General features: G+C 41.7%; 1 protein-coding gene across 2 annotated transcripts in view; it reads left to right on the top strand.

The window, feature by feature from the left end:
• Positions 1–23,235, top strand: part of RBFOX1 (RNA binding fox-1 homolog 1) — a gene marked incomplete at both ends in the record, with an annotated part of 1,149,754 nt that overhangs the window by 113,186 nt on the left and 1,013,333 nt on the right. For both annotated transcript variants that reach the window (XM_084216436.1, XM_084216434.1), the window contains one exon: positions 18,804–18,863. In XM_084216436.1, coding sequence (XP_084072562.1) covers positions 18,804–18,863 — 60 coding nt within the window. The remainder of the gene's footprint in view (positions 1–18,803; positions 18,864–23,235) is intronic.

Raw genomic sequence — 23,235 nt, 5'->3', positions numbered from 1 at the left:
AGTGCTTTTGAAATATTTCTGAAATCCCTTTAAAATGAAAAAGAAGGATGGCAAAGCATGGAGCTGCTGCTTGACAATTGTGTTCAATATATGATGAAGGTGGGCACAAAGCTCTAGGTATTACAGCTTATGAATGTATTAATGCACTGCTTTGGGGGAATTAAACTTTAATATTGATGATAAACCTTCCATAATAAAATGTGTGGAGAGTGAGAGTAAATCTCTCTTGCAAAGTCCCCAAACTATTTAAATAACTGTGTGCAAGCTACAGCATCTCCTGAGATATATTATAAATGAACTTCTGCATATGAATGTACACTGTGCACAAAGTGGTTTTGCCAGCAGAGTTGCTTTCTGCCCTGGAAAAGAGATTGTCCCAAATGACTGCATTTCTTTAAAGTGATTGATCTCCAGCATTGATTGCACAATATTTCTCTCCAGATACACATCATTCACTACCCAGAGTGCATCCCCCTGGGAGAATCCCTGTTGACTGCTTTGAAATGATGTGAAATTTCTGCAGTGGATTTTTCTGCCAGCCTGATGTTGTTATTTTTAGATAACATTATGGAAGAGAGATTGTAATGCTTTAAAAATATGAAATGCTGAGGAGATAGAGGAAACGGTGAGTTACAATGATGTGGAATGTAGCAGCAGAGTATTGAACAAGTATGTCTGGGGGGAAAAAAAAAATCCCAAACTCATGCTTCCCATCAAGGTGGAGGAGGAAAAGGTCATTTTAGAGAGGCACTGTGGAAAGTGAAGGTGTTCTGGAAGTTGAACTGCATGGAGCTGCCATCCAGTCTATTTATTACTTTCCTACCACTGTACAGGAATGTAAAATTTGCCTTTAGAAGAGTTTGTGTGATGAACTCAGCTGCACAAAGCTTAGGAACAGTTAATGACTGGAGCAGCCACGCTGATCTGCTGATCTTGGATGTTGCACTGTCAGTTTAGATCTATATCTGAAAAGTAGAAGAGAAGAGAACTGTTATCACAGAACTGCAGATTTCAGAGGGTGTCAGCAGAACCTTGAGGAAAACAAATCTGCTCCTGCTCTGTTCACAAGGTGGGAAGCTTTAGGAGAGAGTCCACTGTGCTTCCATTTGTGGAAATTCATGAGAAAGAAGGTAAGTTAAAGCAGGATGTCATTCTGGAAGCCAAACCCAGACACATATCAGACCTGACAAAAGAGCTTTTTGCAGATTTTAAATTTTTTTAATTTGTCCATAGCAATAACACAGCACTGAAATGTTCAGCTGCTACTCTGGCAGCTTTTATTTCAAAAGCTCTATTTACAAGGGTGGCTTTGATTGTTTTGCTGCACTGGGTTATTGCAAGTATTTCATATTTTCAGTTCCTGTGTGTGTGTTATCTGCTGGTACCTGTGAGCTGAGCAGTCACCAAAGGATTCCTAGTGCTGTGCTGTGTTAACCTGGAAAAACTTCTCCCTGTGATTAATTCACCTTTTTGGGAGATGTCCTAATGACCTTCTGAGTCAACAAAATGGCCACAGGAATGTGGCAGCCTTTTCATTTATGCTTTTGCAAAGGGAAAGGCATTTCTTAATAGTGATATTGGAAGAAATATTTTTTAAATTTCTACTTAACAGGAAATCCTTATGTCTGATCAATTCCAGGCATTTTGAAGTAGTCATTGCTGCTTCTAAAGTTAATCAAAACTTACTGCTGTGTAAGAAAAATCAATGGAAACCAGATTGAGATCATATAAGGATAATTCTGCTGCAGGGCCTCTCTAGCTTCACCCATCAATAAGCAGGAGAGTGAGTGCTAAAAGTTTCACATGTTCTCCTGATGTCTTCATTAATCACCTGAGTGCCAAATCCTCCCATATGCTGAATTTCATGGATCTTTTTTCACTTTCAGGGTGAGAGTTTTGTGATGATTGGGCCATACAATTTTGCCTACAGGATCTTTCAGAAATTTCAGGAATGTTTTCAGTGCAGATGCTGTATAGTCATTTACAGTTAGATCTGGTTGGAAAGGGCACTTGGAGTCCCTGAGTCTTGAATTTTGGTCTCTATTGTACAAAATTCTATTCTGCATTTATCTAATTGTAGTCTCTGTTACTATATAAATAATATGCAATTATAGAAAAATTATTTATGTAAAAATCAACTATATAATACAATTATAAATGTACATATGAAATATTCTCCACGTGTATATATTTTATAGTAATTTTTTTTTCCTGTTAAGCACCTTATAAAAGAGAATGGTGGCATTTCAACAGGTCAGACTGCAGTGTGATTTATGGTTAATGGCAGACCTAGAAGAGTGTATTGCTTTGACTTTGTGGCCTGTCTGTGCAGCCATTGGCATTGCAGGCAAATAATTGGCAGTGCCATCTGCTCCAAATGCAGGCTGAACCTCTGCATTGTGAATTTGGGCAGAGTTGGACAGTTATTGACTTGGGAAAATGATTGAAAATGGGATTTTCCTAATTACTGTCCATTAGATGATTATTTTTTGGTGTTATCAATCTTTTCCTGCACCTCTCCCTCACCTTGTGGGCACACTACACTGGAATTTGAACAAACATTTGATGGCAGGCTGTGAAATTCCTCATCAGCTCTCCGTGTTTGTCTTCCTGAGGGCTCTTCAGTGGCTCCCTGTGAGTGTGGTTGACATGGATCACATGCCAGCAAAAATACATTACTGCTATGGAAAAATTAAATTTCTCTCTCTTTTCTTTAGGACATGTTTTATTCAATCCCTCTGGGAGCAAGGCAAAGCTGTAGTTTGCTTTTAATCCAAGGAGCTTGTCATTTCTTTTGACTTCATTAATTTGTGCTGAGGACAGGCAGCAATTGCTTCTGTTTGGGGTGTCTGGGTGCTCCCACTGGTCAGCTAAACCAGGCTGCCCAAATGCCTGGAAAAATAGAATTGATGTCCTAATTAGCTGTAGTTCAGAAGGAATTTTGTGTCCTGTTGCTAGGCTATGGCAAAGAAAAAGGAATTATAGCTTGTGCCTATTTATAAAAGTACTGCTCACGTTTAGCAAAGGATTTTGGGACACTGGAAACAAATTTACTTAATGTGCCCATTGAAAAGTGGTTACTCTTAAACTTGCCCTATTTATGCCTTTTAAATTATTTTAGGAAACATATTAAATGGTCTTTTAACTCTGCAAGCAATCAACAATCAAAATAGGTAAATACAGAGATATTTGCATGCATTTTCCTGTGCATGTCAATATGCCACAAGAGCCTACTCAGTGGAGTGGAACAGCATCTTTGGAGTCATTAGGAACCACTAATGTGTGGTTGAATAATGATAATTCTAAAGACCTATTTACCTGATAGATTTTATGGCCCTGATGGAACTATCAGAAGCTAAATAACAAAGATTTTCAAACATCCTGAATATTTCTAGAAGATTTAATTGTTCCTAAGGAGCTGCATTTACAGTCAGCCTGGCAAGATGCAGATGCCATTTAAAAAGCTGAGTGTGTGTAGGGATGAATGATCTGTTTATGATGCATGGCAGCCTGCAGTCGTGGGGGAGGAAAAGTCAGGAAAAATGCAGATTTCTTTAATAAAAAGGGGAAAAAGGCAGGTATGGCTCTGTAAGAACATGATGTAGATGTTGATTTATTTACATTCTCTGGGCACAGAAGTTGTGTGTCCCAGTTAAGGATCACTAAAGCCCTGCCCAGGCTGGAGGAAGGTGAGCATGTTCAGCTGATGCAGCTCCTCCTTGGGATCTCTGTGGTCCAGATGACCCTGAGGTGTTGGAAAATCTCTTTTTCCCAGCCCCAAGATTGAAGGAGGAGTCAGGATTTTTTGGCTGTGCTTTTCAAGGTTGTTTATTCTTTGTTATCTAAAACATTCTTTTTCTGACCTGCTGAGGTCTGTCCAGCAGGTCAGTCTGAGGCACACTGCCCGCCCTCGGGGTGGTGTTATCTTTTTAAACTAAAAACTACATGTGCTTTATTTACAATAATTTCCCAATACCTATCACTTATGTTACACAGTGTTTCTACTCTAAACCATTCCAAAAGTGCCACCATCACCCAGAAGATGGAGGCTAAGAAGAAGAAAGAAGAAGGACAATGCATGCCCAAACCCCTCCATCTTGGCTTCTGAACCCCCACCCTAAAAATATTAAAATTCCACTTTTCTATCTTGTAACATTCTACTTAAACCCTTGTGGCTTGTAAATCCTCATGTAAAGTTGGTCATTTTCTCCATGGGTTAAAATCAAAGCCACAGGTGTCTCTGGCTCTGTGCCAAGGTCTCTGAGCCCCTGGCAGGGTCTTGAGCCATCCAGGGCAGCCAGGGGGGTGTCCTGGATTCCAACAGTTCCCGTGAAATAAGGAGTGAAATATCCTGAGATTCTTCATCCAGGAAGGCAGGGAGGTCTGTATTAACCCAAAATATCTGAGAGATGTCTAATGATTTCTCAGTTTCTGTTAGTTTAGGGTACCAGCAGATGAGTTTAGCCATTAGTGGAGGTGTTTTTTGGGCTGTGGCCGTTGTCCCTCAGGTCCTGTGTGTGTCCTGTTGGTCACTCTGCCCCCAGGCCATGGGCAGACACAGCCTGGGTGCAGTGCAGGTGGCTCTGCCTGTCCCCTGTCCCACAGCAGATGTACAGCTGTCAGTTCTGTGCCTTCCAAACCAATTTCATGACCTCCCCAGCTGCCAGTGTCCCATCCTGCCCAGCTGGGGCTGAAGAGACACATCCATCCCCAGAACCCCTTTGCAGTTCATCTGCAATGGCAATTTCAGGAGTTTGGCTTCTCTTCCACCACACAGGCTGAACTTCTGTGAGAGATAATCCATGTTAAATAGAAGGATCACTGTGACCTGAGGGCCCTGATCCATTTAATCAAGGCAGGTCCATCCAGGTAGTGCCTGGGAATGTGAATGCTGCCTTTTAAGAACATTTTCCCATGCTTAGGAATTTTCCCTCTTTACTTCAGCTGCAGTTCTTTATCTCTTACCACATAAATCATTAAATGGATCTGAAATCTCATGTCTGTATTGCTTGAAGCTGTGCATTAATTTACATTTTTTTTCCTTTTGTAAGACAGAAGAACTTTTTTATTTTATTTTTAAAGGAATGATCAGTGAGTACCACGTGAGAGCTGAACTCTGCTGTGACCCTGGCAGCACTTGTGGCACGGCTGGGCAGCTGCTGTGCTCTAGCAGATGCTTATTTTACCAGATTTAGGCTCTCTATTGTTTTCCCAAGCTCATTATTCTACCTGCTGTCTGTTTCCCTTTGTGCTGACAAGATCCAAGGCAGGGATCTGTGCCAAGCACAGAGGAGCTCAGGTTTGTGTGTCCCAGGCTCCTGGGCATCACTGCTGGACCAGGGGAGCTCAGCCAGCCTTCAGGTGACTTTGCTGCTGCTCAGGCTGCCTGGCACAGCTCCACTGCAGCACCTGCTGGCTCAGAAGACACCTGAGTAGGAGAAATGGCTGGTTCTCACAAAGAAATAGTTTCCTTCATTCATAAATCATCATTTATAAAGGCAAAAGTATTCATCGTGCAACACAAGAATTTTTTTTTGTTATGGCACGGATAACTTCAAAGATGTTTTGGTTTTCTCAAACTGTGCTACTAATGAACATTAAATTAAAAGATATTTGGCAAGAACACCTGTAAGAAGGCACTGATTCTACTACAGAGCACATTTAATTTTGTTGGGCTGGAAAGGCCAGTTCTTTAGGAAACCAATCCATAATTTGAAGTATGTTTAATTTTAGCTCCCTGATTTCTTTTCCATGTTCTAAATCTCCAGTGACTTTGGCTATCCCTTCAGCCTTGTAAAGCTGACCAGGCTTTAGAAGGAGTAGATGAAGAACTCTGTAGTTGCCAGCCCAGTGTTGAACATCTGCTGCTCTTCCAGAGATAAAACTTGAGGAACAGTGGTGTTGGTAGGTACAGATTAGGTGTGTGTGGAGTCCAAACAGCAGAGTAAAAACTGCAGATACTTTGATTAGAAGAAGGCAAGCACAGACTTCTCTGGATCTCATTATACAGGAATAGTCTCCTCATTAGCTCATTTGACTCAAGTGTTTCTCCTGCTGGGTTGCTATTTCTGGGTTCAAAGTGTAAAAAAAAAGGACAAATAATGTGTTTGCTCTTTGGTGCCATTAGTTGTTAATTATGTTTAGAGAGATATTTCTACAAATAAACCCTGTCTGCAGCAGTGTGAGTGTGTTTCCATCTGTATCAGCAGCAGAGCTTTGCTAAGAGAGGCACAGAGGTCCTGGGGTGGAGTGGCAATGAGGAGGCTGACATTGGAACATGCAAGAAGGGTTTGGTTTTCCTGTGTCCTTCACTCAGACAATCCCTGTGGCTCAGAGATCCTGGGCACAGAACATATCCAGGATCTCCACACACAGGGCTGGGAGTACAAACTACACTGGGAGTTGATAATCTGAAAGACTGACCAGATTCTAAATTTCACAGCTGTCTCTGTTTCATGGGCCAGCTGAGAACTCTGCATCTGAAGGGAGCTGCTACTGGGGGTTCGGTGCTGGAGCCAAAAGCTCCATCTGTGGTTGTGCTTTCCAGGCTTGAATTAAATAACCAGCTCCTGAAAGCTGAGTAAAGCTCATCTTTGGGAGTTCTGAAATGACCAATTGCACTCAGGAACAATTCTCTGGTCCTGAGGGCTGGCTTGCCCAGGTGTACATGTGGTTAGAAATAAATAAGTATGGAAATCCTTTAAGGTTTGATCCAGCAATGCTAAAATATCCCCAAAGCAAAGAGGTCTGTAAATAAGTGTGCATATCTGTCTATGAATATTAATGATTCAGGTGCTGCACCACCTTCCAAAATTGCTGAAAAATTCAAGATCTTTCACATTCAGCCTCACCTTCAATTCTTGTCCTGCGTTTTCTGCCCAAACTTATGTAAAATAGCCACTTTTATTCATTGTGTTACTGTGTGTGAGTTAAGACTGAAAAAGAAGGGGTTGCTGAGATTAAGGAAGAGGAAAAGCTCTGAAGCTGTACTGGCAGTCTTTAAATGCAGGAAAAAGTTGCTGCAGAGACTCAGGTAATGATGATAATGCAGATCCATGGGGAAAAGAGCAAATGGTAATGGGCTTAAATTGTAGCAAAAGAGATAGAGATTTGGCATTAGGAAAAGCTTTCTAAAAGAAATGGAATAAATGAATTGGGGAAAGTGGAGTTTTCATAACTGAAGGCTTTTAAAACCAGGTTAGATGGATGGCCCTAAGGAATGACTTGAGTTGTATATCCTGCTTTTTGAAGTTAATTAACTGTCTTATTCTTCTGGCTCCTATTTTATTTTCTTTGATCCTGTTTATTTCTTTTTGTGAATGTTGTAGTGTTCAGAAAAAGTTCTTGGACAAATGTACTATCAAAGGAAAACAGTTCATCAAAAACATTGTTTTCAATGGCAGTAAAGCCTCTGGGTATTTTGCTGGTTACTTATTTTCATTAAATAATGAAAGTCTTGCTCTGGAAATTCAAGGTTTGTTTGCTTTTTAATTAGAAAAAAAGCTCTAATTGTAGACTAGGTGTAGTAAACTCCTGTTGCCCATTGCACTGCTCTTAACCTCCTTGGCATCTTCAATGCAGAGCCAGCTTTTAAAAACCCTGGACAATCAGTTAATTATGAATAAAAAGTTACTGTGAGCTTTTTCCCAAAGCAGTGGCTTTTGTTGAAGGCTGGCTGAGATCACCAGGACACCTCTGTAATTATCCTGGAGCTCCTCTTGGGTCAGGAGCCTGCCCTGGGCTGGGCAGTGTGGTTGATGTGTTGTTGCAGAGAGCACACTCCAGTCACACAGCTCCTGGCTCTCTCCTGCACCCAGAGCTGGGAATCTCTGCTCTGGGTGGTCTCTGCTCCTCCTGCCCTGCCAGCAGCACCTCCAGGTGAGTGATGAGAACACGAGGCCATGCCTGGGATGCAGCTGGCAAAGCAAAGGCAAAGCATCGAGCTTGTGGTGCTTGGAAAGAAAGCTGATTTCCTCACCAGGACAGGAGAAGGGGCTTGGTAGGGAATGTGATTGTTTGTGGTAGTTAAATAGTGCAATTCCATCCTGTTTAGCTACAGCAGACTGACTGTGCTGAGTCACTCTTGATTGCTTTATGCAGAACATGCTCTGCCTGTGCCTGAAGAGGGTTATTAAAGACTGCTGAGTACAGAGAGCTCTAACAAAGAGATCTCAGAGTAAACACTGACATTTGTTACTGCCTCTGTTTAGCACTGCTGAAGGTCCCTGGGAACTTGGGAAATTGAGCTGTCAGATCTACGAAGATGAAATGAAACTTTGTTCTGCGCCTTCAGTCCCTTAGGAAAGTTTTTCAGGTCATTTAGTGTTAGTAGTGTGAGGAGAGCTTATTCTTATTTTCCTAAAAATTATTCCCTTTTGTTGATAAATGCAGAGTGACAGCTTGGCATTGCTCTTAGTCCGTTTGTGTTTGGTTAGGGCAGTGCCTGAAGGACTGACGAGGCATTTTGCAGGCAGCTTGCCTGGGCTGTGGGCAGGACAGGATGAGTGATGGGTGTCAGATGGAACCACTGCTCCAATTGACTTGTAAGCTGTAGTTAAGCACATCCACAGGATGAGTTGGCAAAAAAAGCACAAAATGTTCTGGAGGGAAGATTCGCTTCTCACCATTTCCAGGCTTAAGCATAGCTGCTGTTTAAAAAAAGAGAGAGGTTCAGGGGAATGATGGAATGGCAGTGAAGCCAAGGTTTGACTCTTAGAAACTTAGACTGGGCCTTGCCTGAGATTTTGTCAGTCTAATTTGCAAGGAGAAAAACCTCAGTGTTTGTGGAAGTCTTCTTAACACTTTCTTTGGATTGCTGCTCTAGTGAGTTTTTTGTAAAATGTGTATATTGCATTGCCAAGCAATTCCAGAGATATAAACGTGGGCTGTTTAAAACACAACAAGTTTTCACCCTGAAAATATTAGTTGTGAATCAGAAAAAAACCCAAAAGGCTTCTCAATTTTCATAGTGATTTTCATGATTAAAGGCATGGAAAGGGCTTAGGGACTTAAAAATAAGGATAGAACAGCTCTGATCAATGTTTGGCTCTCAGTATTCCCTGTTGTATGAACCTGGGGGAAGTGGGAGCTGCCATCATTGCTCTGGTCAGTATTTTGGGGTTAGTCCTGTCCTGCTGGGGTCCCACAGCAGCTTTTATCTGTCCTTCCTTCCCCCTCCTCCCCCAGCCCTGCAGGCAGAGTGGGGAGGATTCTGATCTCAGCCTTGCCTCCAGTGAGAGCAGAGCTGGGAGGATGGAGCTGCTCTCTGCAGAGCCCTGGGTGCTGAAAGACTAAAAATACAACATGGGCTTAGCATTAAATTCATGTTTGCACCTTCAGGCAGCTGCACTGTGAACAGTGGAGTTGCAGTGCTTATCAGTACTTTTCTGACTAGAAAGGGGTATTATGGCTTCTGGTATCAAGCCCCACAATCTGCATGCAGGATTCTTTTCCTTTAAGACCATAATCTCTTTTCCATTGCTTCCTCAGTGCCTGAGGAGGGAGAGAGTGAAGGCCAAAATATGAAATGTGCCAAAATCCACTGTTCCTCTGGATATGCAGCAAGAAAACCTCAGCCTTTATTACAGAGATACTATTTACAAGCTGACTGATGTTAATGGATGCTTCATCACATATAAAGAAAATAGTTTTCTTTGGGACATTAATTTTTGGCTCTGTGTTCATTTTCCTGAGTATTCTTTCCTGACAGGAGAGCCAGTACTCCTGCCAAACAGTGAGCTCTAATACTGCTGTGGCTATTTTTTACCTAAATGCCATTTGATTTATAATCCAATAACTCTAATTTAAGAATCAGTTAGCTCCAGATAACAGAGCAGGTCTCAGGTAGAACAACTTCCCATGCAAATTCAGCTTTAGTAAATAACCAGGGAGCTGCTTGTGTGTTTGAAACAGATCAAGACATCAGGAGCTAGTGCTCCATAAAACATAGTTAGTTCATCTAGATCTGCAACTGGTTGAATTTCAGCTGTTTCTTGTGGGCATGCAGAGACAGAGAAGTTTGCAGTGTCTGGAAGTTGTGATGTTGTCCTGCCAATGCTGAATTTTGAATGCTGAAGTTGTGATGTTGTCCTGACAGTGCTGGAGTTGTGGTGTTTTCCTGCCAATGCTGAATTTTTAAGGCTGAAGTTGTGGCGTTGTCCTGTCCAATGCTGAATTTTCAATGCTGAAGTTGTGTTGTGGTCCTGCCAGTGCTGAATTTTCAGTGCTGGAGTTGTGGTGTTGTCCTGCCAATGCTGGAGTTGTGGTGTTGTCCTGCCAATGCTGAATTTTCAATGCTGAAGTTGTGGTGTTGTCCTGACAGTGCTGAATTTTGAATCCTGAAGTTGTGGTGTTGTCCTGCCAATGCTGAATTTTCAGTGCTGGGGTTGTGGTGTTGTCCTGCCCAATGTTGAATTTTGAATGCTGAAGTTGTGGTGTTGTCCTGCCAATGCTGAATTTTCAGTGCTGGGGTTGTGTTGTTGTCCTCACAATGCTGAATTTCAACCCTAGGCAGACAGGGCTCACAGCACAGCCCACATTTATCTGAAACAAATACTCAGCTTTTTCTCCTGATGCTGTCAGAGCAGAACCTGCAGCTGCAATTGTGGCTGTCAGAAGCTGTGCATGAGCTTGGGGTGGGATGTCCTCATTCATTTTGAATGCAGTCACAACTTTCAGCTCCAAGTCCCAACATCTCAGAGCACTACAGAGACACTGAAAATTCTGGCAGAACTCCTTTGGCTGCTGTTATCCCAGATTCCCCAACATGCCATGGAAACAGGCTTATCCAAATGGCAGAGGGCAGGGAGGTGCTTATGGGGGACTGATACAAGGATTTTGCCTTAATTTCTATTCTTGGTGCATCCATTCTCTGCATGTTTCAGCACTTTCTCAGAGCATTTCCCTTCCTTCTCTCTGGTTGCTATGTTTTACTGCTGTTTTTCTTTAGCTGACAGGTTCTGTGGTACATTAGCAGCAGCTACATAATTTCATAGCTTGTATCCCTTCATAAACTCACTGTCCAAAGTATTATTTCCTTGCAAGAGATATAGATTTATTTTTCTTAAATATACAAATTTTAAATTGCCCTCAGGACTCGAGCCATTTATTCTTAAATTGAATCTTATTTATTGTAATCCAGTTCCAACTGATAGAGCATTCCTCATATTATTCTGACAGAAATAAACACAGAGCTGAAGTGCTATCTTGGCAGAGTTATATGAGCTTGTAATAGCTGCATGCAACTGAATTTTCATTTCACTTTTATTTATTGGAAAGCTATCCTAGGATTTTGAATTGATTCCTCACTTTTGTTTGCATTTATATGTATTTCTTCAATAAAAGGAAGAAATTTCCTGTTATTTCAAGCCTCATCAACCTTCCTGAAAAATAACATGAATGCTAGTATATAAGGAAAATTGAAATACTTAACTCTAGTTTTGCTATCCATGCCAAAAGAAATCTGCTAAGCCAGCAAGTGTTCAGAAGGTGGCTTGGAATTGCAGTTGAAATGGCATTCAGAGAACAGGAATTGTAATGTTTTAACAAATAACAGGTGGTGCATGTGTTTAATTGTCCTGTGAATGAAGCAAAGCTAGGATTACAACACTCTGGAACTCTGCAGGCCCTGGGCAGTGCACAGAATGCTGCCCTGACAGAGCTGGGGGAAAGCCACTAGTCAAAAACCACACAGAGGGTGTAATGCAGTAATATTTCTAATATTTATCTTCAGCAGTTCTTATTTCACAGTCATGGGAGGAGAGTCCATGGGCTCTGGTAGCAGGAAGGAGAGATGAGGATGCTCTGGAGAGCTAGGTGATGCTCTCTGGTGTCCACCAGGGAGATGAGGAGCACTCAGCTGTTTCCTCAGGGCATTGAATTCAGAGGGCTTGCAGCCACTGTTTAGCCTGTAACAACTGCTAATTCTCCCCAGCAGTGAAATATTTACATTTTGAGTCATGACTCTGTCATGTTAGACTGGCAGCAATCCCTTCAGAGGAGATTTAAATGCAGGTAATATAGCAAAGACTGGACAGAAATATTCTGGTCTTTTTTTCTGAAGGACTCCATGTAATGCTTGGTAATTTTACAGTAATATGAGAGATACCAGTTCTAAATAAGTGAACTTCACAGTCATGGAATTGTTCCCAGTAATGTAACAATAGCTTTATCTTGATTGTTTTCTGAAGTCTCAGCCCTAGAAACTTGATCATAGCTTGTCTAAGCATTTTGGGGCAGAAGAATGCAAGGTGGGTGGTGGATTGCTACAGCAGAATATTAGTGTTTAGATTTGAAAAGCCCTGCACAAATATTATATATAAAAATATAAATATATAATCTACATAAATCTACATGAATATATAATAGATGTATAAATAAATAGAAATATTATAAATGCCAGAGAATCACATGAAAAGTATATTTTGTTAGGAGCATCCTGCAGTAGTGATCAGGCAGGTAGCAAATTTGAAATATAATCATTGACTGAAAATTCTGTAGTGTAAGAAATATTTCTGTGCCTGGGGAACAAATAATGTGGATACATCCTGCAGCTGATCTTTTGCCTTTAATTCCACTTAATGAAAATGTTGGTGGAGAATTAAGCATTTCCTGGTGGGGTGTTTTGGTGATGGGAATGTTGCTGTGAGATTTCCACCATTGTTCAGGATTCTGAAGCTTCTTCTTGGCACATGGAAAAGATAATTTCCCATTAAGAAAAGCTCCTTGTGTGTCTTGCACTGCTCTTTCTGCTGAGCATCTGCAGGTAGTGGTTGTGTCTTTCAGCTTTGGTTGGTGAAAATCAGGAATGGTTGGAAACATTTTCCCAGGCTGTTTGGAGTAGAGATGCAGCCCAGCTGGGTTTATCTGAGCTTCTGGCAAAGAGAAACTTTTGATTTCTTATCTGAACTCAGCTGCAGTGTCACTGGGGCTGCACCAAGCGCTCCCTGCAGCCAGGGCAGGGCTGGTTTGCTGAGATCCCTGGGCACCTCTGCTGCTGTTTCACTGCAAGGGCAAACCCCAGTGATGATTATCACTGCTCTGCAGGTTCAGCTCCTGATTGGCTCCTGATACTCCCAGATAAATGTTCCTGAGTGACTTGTAGGTGACTGAAATCTCCTGCCTCAGTAAACCTAAAGTAATTCTGCTCAGGAGATAATGGGCAATGTCAGACATGCTCATCTGTGCCCTTTGTGATTACATTTTGAAAGTATTTATTTAACTCTCCACTTGTTTTGTCTTTTTCTTCACCTTGATTTCACAGCAGATCCTGCAATAATTTACCCACTTCATGGACTGCTGGAGGATTAGGAAATACAGAATCATTCAGCTGAGCAGGAGTAGCTAGGAATATTCTGGGTTTCTTCTTGCACTGCTTGTGTTGTTCATCTTTGGGAGACATCTCTCCCTGCTCTTTACAAGGCTTCATTGTTCAGGATGCTGAAGCTGCTTCTTGGCATGTGGGAAAGATAATTTCCCATTTAAAAAAAAATTCCTTGTGTGTCTTACACTGCACTTTCTGCTGTGCATCTGAAGTTAGTGTTTGTTTCTGTTCCTTCACCTCAAACAATTAAACCCTTTTTAAAAAATTGCTCTTTTCTTGTGTTTCTAATCTTTTGAGCCCTTGGACAGTCATGCCAGGCTTCTGTTTGTTTTTCTACTGTGGAATCTCATGCTATTAGACACATTCAACTGCAAAATGAGTATTTGTATGATTTTAGATGATCTAACATTAATATGCTTATCACTCCTAGTAAATCTCATCCTTGTTTCTTGACTCACTGAATCAGTATATTGGCAGCTCCTGACACACAGCCATTATCCTTGGCTTGTGATAGTGGGATTTCACAGAGAAGTTTGCATTAAATAGGATTCAGGACCATGGATTTGAAAAATGAAATATTTTCTTATATCCAATAAATAAATGATTTTTCTGTGACTTGATATTTTCCAATTTATTTCTATGTAACCTTTGACTCACTGAGTGTTATCTGATGGAAAAGGGCAGCATTCCTTTTAGCTAGTGTAACATCATAGGGGAACCATTATACTCTATAAATATATGAATATATCAGAGCTGATAAAATTTAATTTTGATAATTTGGTGAAATGTTGTCTTCCAGATAAAGCTGAATACATGCAAAGTCTATATATGTCTGAAAATGGCTCCACATTCCAGGGTTGTGGAACAGGGATGGTGCTGTGCACTCCCTGCTCTAAATGATAGAGTTGGGGTTGGTTTTCTCTTTGGGCACAGTAGGAAGGTATTTCTGCTGTGCAGAACAAGAGGTGAAACCCCTCAATAATTCCAGTTTCATGCAATAAATGCTGGGAAGGCCTTGGACACCACCTGCTAATGCCCACCAGCTGGAGAGAGAGCTCTGCTGCTGTGACATTTCTGCATGGAGCATTGTTCTTTGTGTGCCTGGGGACACCTGGGGGTGTTCCCTCTCCTGGATATCCTGGGGCAGAGCTGGGGTACAGCTCTGTCAGGGAGGCCACAATGTGTTCCTGCTTTAAAGGGTTCCTGTGTCAGAGCATTTTCTGTAAATTGATTCCAGTTTGCTGTCTGCTCAGCCTTGTGCATCCTGATGTTCTCAACCCTTTTCAGAAGCCTTCAGGACGTTGTTGGATTTTCATTTGGAGAAGTCTTACAGGAATATGGAGTCCCATTTGCAGAATATCTGAATATTTGCTTCAGTCAGGAACTTCTTCTGCTTGGGTATTGATTGTCCAGATTATCTTCTGCTGGGGGACCCAGAGGAACAAATAAAAGCCTGTCACGAACTTTGGATTTAACAAAGCACCAGCACTGCTGTGAATTGGACATGGGAAAGGAAAAATAGTTCTATTCATCTGATGGGAAAGAAGTACCACAGTGGGGAGGAACACAGTGACCAGGCCACCCAGTCCTGGGGCTTTGGAGCTTTTCTGTTCCAGCCCAGAAAGGTCACAGAGTTCAAGGCATGGATGCCCAGCCTCTTTAGAGCCAGCAAATGCAGTCTTGTGCTACAAGAAGAGCACATTAAGCATATTTAAAAGAAAGACTGGACAGTTTTTGACCAAAAGAGAAATGGATTTCCACTTAGAAGTGGAATAAAAGAGAATGTTTCAAGTAGTTTCCCTTTTCTGAATTCTAGGATAGGGAAAAAAGTCCATTGTCTTAATTCCTATTTCCTGACTCTGCCATTCCACTCTGCTTTCCAACAGAAGGAAAGATTCCAACAGAAGGAAAGATTTCTTCTTGTTACTACTAATTTTTTTGTCCTTTTCCCCTTCTCTGAAGCCAACCTTGAGGCTGCTGACCCTTCCTGGATGTAAATGCTCCCAGCAGGGAGCTGGGACTCCCTGGAAGTCCCCAGAACCTGACCCCTGCAGAGTCCAGCCTCCCCTGGCTTTATTTTCTGCTGCAAAGCCTCGTGCTGCTGATGAAGAGGAGTGATGAGGAGGGCCCTGCTCTGGGTCTTGTTTGCCAGCCCCACTTGGTACCCTGCAAATCAGCTGCCCTGTACCATCCAGCACCCTGATTTATGTGAGACATCACGTACTGATGCCTTTATAGACAGCAACTTAGTGCTTCAGAGGAGTCTGCATGTTACAAAAAGGGCAGCAGGTGTTATTTAGACTAAATTGACCTTGAAATTGATTTCTTTATTTTATGACTTACTGAGGGGAGATTAATACTTTTTTTTTTCCTGCAGCCTGAAACAATTTACATGGTAATAGAAGGCATAGTCAGTCAAATAAATTGCTGGAAGTAGTGGTGTTCCAAGAAAGAAAATATGGATCTTACTTGCATTGATTCTTTCTTTCCCCAGGGAGTAGCTAAGACTTTTAACACTGGGGAAAGACTGCCAAAATTTATTTTTCCCATTAAAGTTAGAAGAATGGAAAGTAATGTCTGTTAGCTGACATTTAGTCCAAACTTTCAGTTTGAGGGGTGGGGAGAAGGCTGTGCCCCACATAAAATTTAGGGAATGTTTTATTGCTATTTCTTGATTTCTCTAAGGGCAGATGGACAGTAATGGGAATCATAAGAAACTTCTGGAAAGCCTGGCATGGACACAGCATGGCTGCCCTTGGTAACAGAACAGGGCCTGAAAAGAAAATAGCTTGTAAATGGTTGTTGCAATTCCACCTTGGAGTACCAAGTAGAAATCACCTCAAAATACAAATGTTAATGGAAACAAGAGACCCAAAAGAAATTACCTGGAGGAGGCACTGATAGGAAGAGGAAGTGTAGCTCTACAGGAGGGAGAAAGTTTTTGTTTATTGTGCTGCTGCAGTGTTGAAACTCTGTAATTTCCATTTTCCTGCAGCCTCCAAGACAAGTGCATAGTTAAATGATTTGTCAGTGGCACAATACTTTGCATAACCTGAACATGTACCAGATATTATTATGACACATTACCTGAAAATGAGTGTGAAAGCAACTCCACAAACCAATTTTTTGTTTGCTGTAAATACAGAAATGGTGTAGAAGGAAAGTGTCTTAGATGTGAAAATCATTATGGTGGGAATCAATCTGCTTTGTCTATCAGAGCTGAATGCTGCTCTTGCTGCTGGAGTGAGGGAATGGTGATGCAGGAGGAGGAGACAGGGGTTTGGTGGATCCCAGTCCAAGCATCTGGAATGACTGGAGAAGGGATTTGGGTTCTTGCTAACAGGTTTAGATTAATCTGGATTGTTGTTGGTATTCTCTGCCCCCCTTAAACAGCCTAAACCTGAGGAGTTTTGCTGTTTTTTGCTTTTATTTTCTGGTTCAATGTGCCTGGATTTTCACAGGTGGTAAGGGAGTTATTAATAGGGAGCACACCACAGCTTCCCAAGGAGCTGTCCCACAAGCAGCATTGGCCTAAAGCTGTTTATTAATTTGTTACTGCTACACAGAGCTGTGCCATGCTTAGAGATTAGCTGGGTTGGGGGGGTAAAAGAAGTATATTTGCAAAATAGCTGCTTAAAATGTCAGATTTATTTGGAACTCGGGGCATTGCCTTCTGGAAGAATGGTGTGAAACAAAATGTGTTGTCTCTCTGCCTGCCTGCCTCTCCTAGGGAGTTTCCCAGGAGGAACAGCCCCGCAAAAAGGTTAGTTTGGATTGCCCCAGTCCTTCCTGAGCACTGTGAAGCTGTGGTCCCAGGGAAATGGTGCAGCCTGAGGAGCTCTGGAACCAGAGGGGAAGGAAATAGGCAGGGAATACCAATAGCTGCACATCCATCCTGCTGCACAGAGCGTTTGCAAAGCAGGAGCAGGGAAAGGGCTCTGGGGCAGCAGGGACACAAGGGAGGAGAGTGACAGGTCTGACGAGGCAGCACAGGCACAGCTGCTCAGTGGGTAAGGGTAGGGAGGCACTGTGAAACCACCCAGGGCTGGAATAGACATTTGCTTGGTGGTTTCTTCAGTGTTGGTCTCAGTTTGCAGTTCCTCAGTGGACAACAGTGACTGCTGTCCTCTGTGGGGAACGTGGAATGGGGCTGCAGGCATTTGTCTGGGAGGTGATTTTGGTGGTAGTTTATCTATTTACACCTTGTAAAGTCTGTTTGTTGGCACTTCCTGTGAAGGAGATGGTTTGCAATGGCTAATGGACAGTGAGGGATGCTTTAATTAATTACAGTTCAGAGAGTTGGGGATACTCAGGGTGAAGGATGGAGAATTACTACCAGCTCCCTGGAATATGATCTGTCCCCTGGGTCATGGCACATCTCCTATAAATAAAGCTTTATGTATGGAGGCATGCTTGATGGTGATAATTAAAAGAAGTTTATAGCAGTTACTCTTTGCTGTCTTGGACAGATAGGCCTCAATTTCAGCTTATCAGACTTTAATTCCCAGACAATAGGAGGAACTGTGTAGCTTGGCTTGCCATTTGAATCTGATCTTTATTGACAGGGATGGCATGACAGGAGGAGGCCAGCCCTGGGAGCCTTGTCAAAATACAAAGATGAGTGTAATGGCTGTATTCATTAGGGAAGAGGCAAGAATTTGGTGTGCTAACTCTTTCTAACATATCCTTTAAAGATCAGAACTGTTTTAATCCCTGCCCTGAGTCTGGCAGCTGAATTTATTGCACCTGTGTTTGGACACTGTGGCACATCTCTCAGCTCTTACAAACCCCTCCAAGCCTCTGCTCCTGTAGTGCAGGAACAGCAGAGCACTCAGCTTCTTCTCATGCCCAAGTCCCAAATTGCTTTGGGACCTGTGGAACGCCAGCTGGGCTGTAGGAGAGGCTTCCTGAAGGGTAGAAAATGAGGGATTTTACATTGCTTTAGGGTGCACCTAGGTGGAGATGTGACACAAGAATGGTGAGCCAGCATAGCCATGGGCCTGCCTCCTGCACAGCCTGTGCTGCAGGGCTTTGGAAGAGCATTTACAGGAAATAAACCACAGTTCCTCTGATGGAGTAGAGAGTCATTTGTCATCAGATGCTGAGGGAATTTTGAGTGCCTGAGAAACTGCCACCCAAATTTCACGTGCAGGGCTGCTCCAGGAAGCACACAGGAGCTCTCCCCTGTGCTTCTGAAAGGCAGAAATCCTGTCCTTCCCACCCCACTGCCTTCCAAGAGAGACATCAGGCTGCTGCCTTCCTTGGGGATCATTATGGTAAAACCAAAAAAGTGTGTAATTTAGTCAAAAGGGTCTTAGGCACAAGATGAACAGCAATGAAAATCTCCATAACCAAATGTTTTACTAATGGCACCTCTGAGTCTAATCACAGTGCTGCTCAATGTTGGTCTTTATTCCTGATATGTAAAGTGCCATCTATTATCTTTAACCTGACTATTTTTCCCCCCCTTTTCTCTTTTCAGGACTATAAATCTGATGTTATGACTCTGGTTTCCAGTGCCAAGAACAGTCCTCAAGGTCCAGTAAGTAAAGCATTTTGCTGAAGAGATTAGATTTTGTAACTGAGTTTAGATCTTCTTTTAAATTGTTTCAGTCATCAATCACTGGCACTAACTCTTACCTGTGACACCTTGCTGCTGTTGAAGTGACTGCACTTGAATTGGCTTAAATGCTTTTTAATATGTGAATATATAGTACAGGGAATATCTGTCTTAGCAAAGAGATTAAAATTGTTGCAGTTGGGTTCATTAATAGCCCTGTGGTTCTCTCTTGTGTGTGTGCCACAAGCTGTGTCACCTGCACACTCAGGCTGGGCTCCGAGCTGTGTCACTGCTCTGGGATAAAATCAGAGGGAATGGGAGAGGGGGCTACAACTGGAAGCACCCCTGGAATTCCATGTTATAGTGAGGAGGGCAGGTACAAAAAGAGAAAGCAGAAGTTTGGGTGAGTTTAGAGCCATACAAGGGCAAGGTCCCAGCTGGCTTGGAAACTGAGCAGGGCTGGACCAAATGGGATCTGCCCTATCCTGGCCTGAAGGTCGGCTATAACCTCCCCTGTGACTGTGCTGCATGCTCCATTTTCTGTGTAATATCCCATTTTGGCAGGGAATGAGTACCACAAACCAAGGTTATGCTGGGGTGCTGTGGATTTACAGCCCCTATCTGATTTACAAAGGGTTGGTGGTACTCAGCACGGGCTGATGTCATTCAGAGTTAATCATTCACTGCAGTAAAGATCCTTTAATTTTTATTTTTTTGTCTCTCTAAAGCAGTAATATTGTGCTATAGGGCCTTTCCAAGCGTCTCTCCTTGGATAGTGCCAGGAATTGAAATGATGTAACTGTGAACACTTTGGGTATTTCCCCCCTCTTTTTCTGATTATCTAATCTGTATCCCCTCAGACTCGAGGTTGTAGGAGTGTGGTTTTATGCCAGAATAAGGAAATACTCAGTATTTTGAATGTTTGGCAACCCCCTTCTCCCTGTTTGCAGGCATGATTAATGCTGTTTTAAACATGAACATCAAACATTAACAGCTCCCTGAAAGGAGGAGGTGGTTGGACCTTCTCCAAATGAACACTGTCTTTCAGTTGGAAATCTCTGGCTTGGAAAGTGCTTAGTCACACCAACGGAAATACAAAAATATCTTGAAAAGTGGAAACGTACACAAGAGGTTTTTAGCTCCTCTGATGATTTGACAGGATCCTTTTTTTACCCTGTATAGTAGGTTTTGGAAGAATATCTTTCAATAATTCTTCCTGCACTGATGCTTTTTGCCGGAACATTTTGCTACACAAAGTCACAGCCTTTCCGTTAGTTTGTCAAAAGTTAACTTCGAGAATGATGTTCTGAGAGGTGGAGGTTTATTTTTAGGAACTTGGTTTTTTGTGCTTCATATATTTGCATGGAAATTAGGTTTGTGTCAGTTAAAAAGAAACGTTTTGAAGAATGATGCAGTGTTTCTCTGACTGAACGTGCTCTCTAAACTAGGAAATGTTTTTACAAGTGCAGAACAAGATTTGATGAACACCTGTCATTTTGTACTGAGAGGGTGGGGGCTTTACTGAATTTCCTGGTCAAACTGTCTCAGGAGTTCTGTTTTTCTTTTCCTTCTTTCAGTGATTGAATCCTTTTGTTGTCTCTAACAAAATGTCCTCAGATGTTTAAGGAGTGACTTAACAAACAAGATTTCAATTGTGTTCCTTGAGCCTCAATAGCTTGGACTTTAATTATTTTTTGCTTATTTTTGAATGATGGAAAGAGTTCTAAAGGCACTTTTAGCAGTGCATTTTAATGTATCAAAGAGGGTTGTGATGGAAAGAGGGAAAGGTTTCCTGTTTTCCATGATATTTCTTATGCCACACTACAATGGCATAAAAATAATGAGTTAGGAGTTGAGCTTATTGCTCTTGAAATTACACTGTCTCTGTTGTTGCTTGGAAAATTATTTGTTGTGATGGATGAGGAGGAATACGTAGATTTTTCAAGTGTGTTGCCAGATCATTGCTTATAGAACAGCCTGGTAATAAAAGGAGAGTTGACAGATGAGAATTCAAATGGACCTGAGAACGAATTATTGAATAATGCCCCACTTCCAGGGCCTGAAAAGCTTATTTCCAGGATTTTTTTCCTTTTTTAAAATAATTGTTGGCTGCTTTTCCTGCTCTTAGTGACAGATCCTATATGAAAGTCTAATGCAGCTCTATCTCAGGCTGAATTCACTCCTGTGTTACATCACTGAGACTGCATGGAAAGGGCTGGAGTCACTGTGATATAAAACTCCAGCAGGGAGTCAGATCTATCAAACTTCATGTTTCCTGATAGCTGGAGCTGCCTAATAGATTGTTTGTTAAATAATTCAAGATGTTTTCATTAAGCTGAGTGATTGAGTCTTTTAAAGCCTTTCTTTTGTTCTTAAATCTCATCAGGCAGTTGGTTGTACCTGCAGAGCTAAGAGAATCTTGCTGAAGGAATTATTACTGGAAGCTTTAGGAAGCTGTAAAATTAAAGATTCTGTCAGACCATGGAGGGAGGGATTTGGGATGCATCCTTGGATTTCTGTCCCTTTTTCTTCTGGCTTCCTGTAAGTGCTGCACTCTTCTATCTGCAGCTTCACAGTTTTTCTTAGGCTGCTTTAAATTCTCCTTCCTGCTTATTAAAGGTTTATGTTTTCTAAAGTGCCTTTGCTTTTCCCCCAGTGCCCATTTCTCCCACTCTTGTCTATGTATTGATATTTGATAACAAATATCATGTACTGTTTTTTAATCAAGAAATGTTGAGAGGAGGTAGTGGGAGTAAAATAGGACTCTTCAGGGTAATTCAGGAGGGACAATAATGATTTTTGCTGAGAAATAAAATCGCTGCAAGAATTGCTGCCTGTGATCTGAATAGAAATGTGATAGTACCTGAAATTACTTCATCTCTACTTCTGCTTCAGGAGGGATATCTATTAGCTGGAGATAATGACTTGCAAAAAAAAAGAAGTGTATTTCTTTAAATTTCAGATTCCTATTGAAATGGAATGTGTGTTAGCATTCTTTAAAAAAAAAATTAAATGAATCTGTCACTACTGGGGAGAGAGAACAATAGACCTGAAAGCAAAAATAAGTCTTCCCTGAGCATCATCAGAGAGCATTTGGATAATGGGTTGGGTGGGAGGGAAGAGTCTTCTGCTCAGGGGGAGAAGGAAAAGTGCATTGTGCAGACATTTCAAACAGTTACACAGAGCTGATCTAACTCATGCCAATAAAACCAACAAATCTGGGGAATATCTGGCTAAGTTTGGTTTTATTTCTCAAACTTACCTATACTGAAAATAGAGGAAACTATCTCATCTGCTGAAAAATAGAGAAAATTCTTTACAGCTTTGTCATGAGGATCAGAGAATGGTTTATGATGAATGGAATACAACCTGAGGGGAAAATTTTTACCTGAGATGCTTATTTTGGGAAGATTTTGTAAAGTTTTCCATCCCATTACTGATGTGGGAATGCAGGCAGATGAAATGTTGCTGTGTTAATGCACAGCAGATGGGAGAAGTCAGAAGCAGGTACAGAATGCTGAGTTTTGCTCATTCCACCTCCATCTGCTCCCAGTGTTTTGCTCCCATGGCTGTGGTTTTTTATCCCAGCAGAGGAACTGGCCCAATGGCTGGAGGAGGTCACAGCCATTATTCCATATATTATGGAGAATATTTCCACATTTTCTGGAAATGTCTCCTAGAAAATACTCCAGTATCATTTAGATGATGAGATAGTGTTACTATAAGTGGTTGTATAGGGAAAATCCTTAAATTAGAAATATTACTTAGTGCAGAATGAAGTTAGGACAAACCAGTTAGTCTTAGGTTCAAACTCCTGTGATATATTGACACTTTTTGCCTGTTCCACCAGCCTGTACTTGTGTGTTGTTATTAAATCAGGTGCTGAATGTTGTTTATCAGAGTTAACCTTGCCTGGAGTGGTAATGGTGTGGTGTCTGCAGAGCTGGAGCTGATTTATTGTTTGTTGAGAAGCAGATCTCCAGGATAAGTTGACACAGTTGAGGTTTTGAGTTTTTCGTTGATTAAAATTGAGTCAGGTGTCATCTTTTCTGGCAGGAGAGATGAAACTAAGAAATTGCCCTGTTCTCCCAGCCTTCCTTCATTTCAACATTAGAGATTCTTCTGTGTTTGTGCTTTAGCCAAGGAGGTGAGAGACTAAATAAAATAAAAATAAACAATTTCCAATTGCAGGAAATTCAAAATTTGGGGTTGCCCTGTCCTCCTTCTTCTTCTTCTTCTTCTTCTTCTTGCCCTCCATTGTAGCCATGATATTTTGTGAAAAATCCTTTCTTTAGGATTTTTCCTCCTGAGAAGCTGAGAGGCCTCAGGAACAAAATGCAAACAATGATTGTTT

This window comes from Fringilla coelebs, assembly GCF_963513975.1.
Source record: "Fringilla coelebs genome assembly, chromosome: 16".
Classification (NCBI taxonomy): Eukaryota; Metazoa; Chordata; class Aves; order Passeriformes; family Fringillidae; genus Fringilla; species Fringilla coelebs.
Note: the sequence above shows the minus strand (reverse complement) of the source record. Positions and strands in the feature narration are given on the sequence as shown.